This window comes from Populus alba, chromosome 2, assembly GCF_005239225.2.
Source record: "Populus alba chromosome 2, ASM523922v2, whole genome shotgun sequence".
Lineage (NCBI taxonomy): Eukaryota > Viridiplantae > Streptophyta > Magnoliopsida > Malpighiales > Salicaceae > Populus > Populus alba.
In genome coordinates this window covers 18,679,412-18,685,943 of record NC_133285.1, presented here as the reverse complement: position 1 = coordinate 18,685,943, position 6,532 = coordinate 18,679,412, and the positions used below count along the sequence as shown (strand labels likewise).

At 29.4% G+C, this 6,532-nt stretch overlaps 1 protein-coding gene across 1 annotated transcript; it reads right to left on the bottom strand.

Moving 5' to 3' along the window:
* Positions 1-2,222: 2,222 nt before the first annotated feature.
* LOC118044125 (protein WHAT'S THIS FACTOR 1 homolog, chloroplastic) lies at positions 2,223-3,871 on the bottom strand. Its single transcript, XM_035052281.2, has one exon. It carries the CDS (start codon positions 3,730-3,732, stop codon positions 2,485-2,487), a length of 1,248 nt encoding a protein of 415 aa, XP_034908172.1. The 5' UTR covers positions 3,733-3,871; the 3' UTR covers positions 2,223-2,484.
* Positions 3,872-6,532: the final 2,661 nt, after the last annotated feature.

Here is a 6,532-nt window from a genome sequence, read left to right as displayed (position 1 = left end):
CTATTTGCTTTTGTTTTAGGGGAAGAAGACAATGAATAGTGAAACTATGGTCTCTTTTAATTTGGTTCTTAAACCTTTGACACTTTGCAATGGAGCCCCCAATCAACCCTAATCTTTTAAATTCCTTGCAATTTTACTCTTAGCCTTCTTCAATTAAACCTTTAAATTTCAGTGTTTTTTACAAAGTGGTTCTTTGTTTAAGATTTCTTAAATATGGTCCTTAATTAAACATTATACTTCAGATTTCTTTCAATTAAGCCCTTGATTGCACATATTTGGCCTTCCAAAGTTTTAATTGTGTCTCTAATCTTTCAATCTTTGCAAATTGATTCAAATTAGGCCTTCAAACTTTTTTTTTCTTTAATTGAGTCTTTGATTAAATCCATAAAACCTATTAGAAGTTTAATTAAATCCTTGAACTTAATTAATTCCTTTAATTTTTGCCCAATTGACTTTCAAACTTTTTTTCTTCAATTAAAGTTCTTAAATAAGTGAATTAAATCTGTTAAAAGTTTAATTAAGTTTTTAGACTTTCTTCACCAATAAAAACCTCGAACTATTCTCTATGCACACCAGTATAATGACCGCAAATCACAAGGTCATTGTGTTGTAACTTATCTTCCAACCAAAGTGGTTGGGGGTAAATTTAAAGCAAGTCATAGAGGTAAAAGGTGTTCAACTGTCTGCCACAACTATTCTTTATAGTCTTCCAGAATGTTATAGGCATAATTACTTTCATTCCATAAAGGCAACACAACCTAAAAAACTAATCATCTACATAATTGGAGTTGAAACCTGTTATGCATTCTCTCAGTAAGAATTTTAAAATGAGACAAGACAGATTCAGCATGCATTCATAATTTTAGAGGAAAAGGTGAGCAGATATGCAAGCATAGTAGTTTGGACCTCGAAAGCCAAGATCTGAGTAGAACCAGAAACTTAAAAGTAAAAAATTCAGTTGATTACACTTGTTATTATGCACAACCATGACACACGTAGGGCCTGTTTTGGATTGTAATGGTGATGGTGGTTTAAAGTGTTTTTCACTTAGAAATACATCAAAATAAAAAAAATTTAAAAAAAAAATTATTTTTTATATCAGTATATCAAAACGATCTAAAAATATATATAAAAAATCATTTTAAGCAAAAAAAAATCAAAATTATTTTAGAATACAATTTGCATTGCGTTTCTAAACATAAGAGTAATGCCTTTACCATTTTCATAAGGTGGATAAAGGGGTACTTCTACAGCATAATGAGACTTTATCAAGATTTTCAAAAATATATAAGCATTCATGCATTTACTCGGTGATCTTATAAGTTGTGCAAGATCTGAAATTCATATAAACACTGAAATTCATAAAAAACTTGTTACTTATCAATAGAGAAATATATTTGGATAAAGGGATAAAAATTATAAAAAAAAAAAAAAACAAAAAAAAAATGATTTTAAGCTGCTTAATCATCAAATTTACTTGGAGACTAAACAATTATTTAATAATCAATTTATAAAATCCATGAGAATTTAGCATAAATTTTAAAAATACCAAAAAAATTATTTTTTTTCTTTTAATATAGATATTATTAACTTATGTTTAAGATATATTCCTAATATTAAATTTAAAAATAAATATTTTATATGTTTTGATTTTAGAATAATTTGGTTTGACTATAAATCTTATAGCCTATTCTATTGGGGTGGACTGACTTTAACCATAAAACAGACTAATGGTTAGAAAATATAATAATATCTTAGTTTACATCAACGAATAAACAATATAACTTACCTTAAATAAAATATAATATGAGTGATATGTTATCCCTATTTTTTTTTATCAAGACACTCTAAGACTAGTTAAAAAGAACTTCTAATAACTAAAATATTAAATAATAATTTTATTTTTTTATTGATAAAAATTAATATATTTTTTTTATCCATCACCATAATAATCCTTAAGATCCAAATACAAAGGATATTCACCGCAATGCCTAACACATATGACGGCATGCGTAGTTCATCAATCTATCACCTCTTGGGCGCACCAAAAAAGAAGATGGAAATGACCCAAGATGATTTTGTTGATTAGCTAGCATGTTTCAACTCACAACTCCATTCGACAATTTGTTTTAAAACAAAATCAAGTCTCTTTTTCCTTAGAAATGCTTTTCATTTTGAGCTTCCTTGCACAGGACAGGCAAAGAAGAAAGACATTTAGGAACTCAACAGAAATTTAACATGTTGTAACTCACAATTGGTAGAGTTAATTGATTATGCAATCTCAAGCCATCACCACTGGCCATCATGACAAAGCCCTACCTTTTAATTGCCATATATTCATGGAAGTTCAGAACCTTAATGAGATACTGAAAATCATGCAGTATGTGTCTAACTCTGGGAAGATTGTTCCTTATCATCAAGCATCAGCTGCTCCTTTGCCTTAGTTTCCTCCCGATATCAGCATAACTTGGGAATTCACAGCTATCAATTGACTTCTTGCCCGTCCAAATCCCTGCTGCTCTCTTGTCCATCGGTGTCCCCATCCCCCAATGCCACCATTACTCTGTTCTTCTTAACCTCTTCCCTTTGTGACCTCAACTCCTCCTGTCTCTGCTGCCACCCCTCTTCCAACAACTGAACAAACTTGTCCTTTATTTCAAGCAAAGGATCCCTCTGAATCAACTCGCCGTCCTTGTAAGCTTCCCTTAGCATCGCAGTCTTAATCCCTCCTTTCAGTGACATGTAAAATATTCCTGAATGCCTAGTGAACACACTTGAAAATGCGTTGGAAAACCTGTACTCATCACTAAACTTCCCCAATATGGGCACTGGAATCCTCTTGAACAACGAAAGCGATAGCAACTCATGGAAAACCCCAACATTCCTCTTCTCCATTTCCTGTGAAGCTTGATCCAAGTGTGACACATCAACATATGGTGATATGTAATCAAGTTCCAACCAATCCCGAATCCACTCCCTCATCTCCTTCCTCAAGAAGAACCCCGGAGGAAGCTTGTAGTAAAAATTAGGCCTAACACGAATTCCCGTCAACCTAAACTCATCTTCAGCTCTTTGCTCTATTACTGATTTTGCAAACTCAGGATTCCATTCAACCAACTCAAGAAATGACTTTCCCTCCTCAGGGGGGCCAATTAACCTAAAATAGTTTGGATAATTAGGTACCAAATTAACCAAAAAGTCATTAGGAAAACCAAATTCTCTCTTCACATGTACCAATTTATCCACACTAAGGACCTTATCCTTAGCCATCATCAGCAACTTACACAACTTCGAAACAATCCACCCCTCATTTTCCAAGACAATCCTTTTCTCTTCTTCAAGAAAATTCCTTAACCGATGGCTAACACGGACAAAACGGACGGGTTCTGACTTGGGTTTGATTCGATCCTGGTAAACGTCAAAGAGGGCAGGGTTTTTATTAAGAAAAGTAGAAATTCTTACATTGAGGCGCAATCTCTCGCGCCTGTTTTCGAGGTAACGAAGGGGGATTACTTGACCCGGTTCGTTAAGGACCTCTTTGACAACTTTTGAGCAGATTTTGTATGGCTTATCTCTCTCAATGGCATGGTCTAGTTGTGGGTCCCTGCGCCACACAACTTTGAGGCTTGAAATGGGTCTGGTGTGGAGGTTGAAAGCAGGGTTTATGAGAGATTTTCTATGCAACAAGTGCTTAGTTCTAGTAGTATAAATGGAGTAGGTTTTGAAGAGCATACCTGCAAATGTGACTGACCGGCCGACCAAAACCTACGGAGGAAGAAGATGCCCTGTCTGTCTGCCTGTCACTCTGTCATTTACTACTACGAACTAGGGCTTTCTTTTAACTTAAACCCTCAGGGGCTTAAATGGCATGTTATGTTCTGTTCCCAACTCGTGATCTTTTTATTAACTTTATTCGGTGTAAAAATCATTTTAAAGAATTCTGCTTCTACTCTATGTTCACATAATAATTTTCTCGGATTTTGGGCTTTGATTTCTTCAATCGATTTTCCATTAATGTGCAAAAGATATAAGAGGTTGAACCAATCAATATATATATATATATATATATATATATATAGATAGAGATCCTATTGCATAAATTTATCAATCCTTTATTTATTATCAAAATAATTTAATTTGTAACTAATCATTATTTTTAATTTTTTTAGGGTATTATAAAGAATCATTATATTTGTTGTTAACAACAATAACAATCATGAAAAATCATTATTTTTATAGTCAAAGCTTATTGAAAAATTATAATATTTTTTTTTTTTTGTGTTTACAAGGTTTGTTAGTTTTTTTTTTTTCATTGTGATTGTTTTTCTATAACTCTTATTTTTAGAAGAGAAATTTATTAAATTTTAGAGAATAGTTTTATGTTGAGAAAATATTTTTAACAACAAGATTATGTTCATATTATCTAATTTTACAATAGTACTTACAGTTATAATGGTATTGTTCATAAAATTTAAATATGAAGCCATTTAAGAAGCAATAATGTCATGGGTGAAAAATATACCTGTTAGCTATTATAGCTAAAGGAACTTATTAATGAGCATGGCTTATATATTTTTCATCTAATGTAGGTAAAATAAATTATCTATATTTATAATATTTTTCTTTTGTATATTTTACCCAACTTCCACTTATCGTCACTATTATTTGATAAAATATTCTATGGCTTTCTCTAGTTTCTTAATTTTATAAATAGTTTTATATAAATGTTTATTTTCTTCATTGGTTATATATGATTACTCTATCTATTTTTTTCATTTGGATGTTGGTTTACTACTTAACAATATGATGCAAATCTTGTGGTTACACAACTCATAATAAGATTGATAATGAATCTTGAAAAGCCAAAATAGGTCTGATAAGAGTGTCATACAATAAAAATATCTTAAAGTACTTTTATTATTGAAATAAAAGCCCACACCCTACAAATATCAATTCATGAACAAGAAGAATAAAAAAGACGTCATAAAATCAATTAATCTTTGATATGTCAATTTAGTTCATTAAAAAACCAAATAATGTGAGAATCTCTCTCAGACAAGCTATATGAATTTAGCATCAATAATATTATTAAGTTTGAATATTTTATCCTTACAAAGAGTATTTATACTATAGAAAATAAAAACCCTAGTGGACTTTTTATTGTGAGCTAAATTGGTGCACTTATAAAACTAATAAAAAACCTATACTGATAAACTTGAAAGTATGGACTCAAAAAACCTTCGACCATAACTAAAAATTAATTAATAATTAATCTCAAATAAACCTTGGATCTTATCTAACTAATCAAATCCAAAAACATAAATGGAGAACTAAGTGTTGAAATTCTATCTAAATTGTTGAAACTTAAAGATAACAAAATGAAATAAAAAAACAACTAAAACTAAAGCATTTATTTTAGAGCTCATAACCTCCACACATATCCCATGACAAAATAGACTCCAATTTTTCAATGAACTCAAGCCACATTAAGAATTCTTGTAATCCAAGTCCATATACAAGTTTAGGGACTAAATAAGCCTAATTTAATTTTCATATTTTTTTTGTCTAAAATTAACTTATTACAGGTTTATACTTATTGGGCTGAAAATAGTCAAATAAAAATACTTTGTCGATGAATCTATCAAAACAATAATAGTAACTTTGACTAATTTAAATAATATGTTATCGGACTTTCGATCGACCTAAAATTCTACCACGATATAGTTATATGTATCTAATATCTCCATATAAAGTTTCACCTCAATTAGATGTACAATTTAAGAGATATTTCTAATCTCATAAAATTAACCAATATGCATTTTAATGCAAAATTTAAACCTAGCTTAATTTATATCACAATATATACCATATTAAATTACACATAACTTGAATGTTAATAATATTATCATCATTTTTAACCTATGAAATTGTAATGTAATATTTGAAAAGAAGAGTTGAAAAAATTGTAAATCCATAAATGATATTCAAATAAATAAATAGTGAAAATCATAATAAAATTACTGTAACTAAGTTAAAATATAATAATAAGATATGTAAACATCTTAGACAATCAGGATTATTGAAAAAACTAAAACAAAAATGTCTTTATATGAATGTCCATACAAAATATAAAAATATATTATCTTGAAATTGAACTTAACAAAAATCCATCAATAATACAAATCATACAAACATAATTATAATTAGCTGAACTATTTTAAAATGACTTGAACAAATCAAAAAAAATAATATACATACACACATATATCACACATAATATTTAATTAAATATTAAAAAAATAGAATGAAATATCAGGACAATAAACCTCAATTCCAATCTAAATATTTATGTAAAAAAAAAAAAACATTGTGTCGCTCATAAAATAAAAAACAAAGCAAGCATTTTGAGTTATAAAAATAATAAATAAATAAAGGTAGCATTTTGAATCGATGAGCTTTCTGTCCTTAAAATTTGCAAATGCAACAGATAGAACAAAAAAAAAAAAAAAAGAGTATAAGATTAAAAATCCAT

Coding starts and splice junctions, on each gene's coding strand:
- LOC118044125 (XM_035052281.2), bottom strand. CDS start 3,732: ATGCTCTTCAAAACCTACTCCATTTATACTACTAGAACTAAGCACTTG.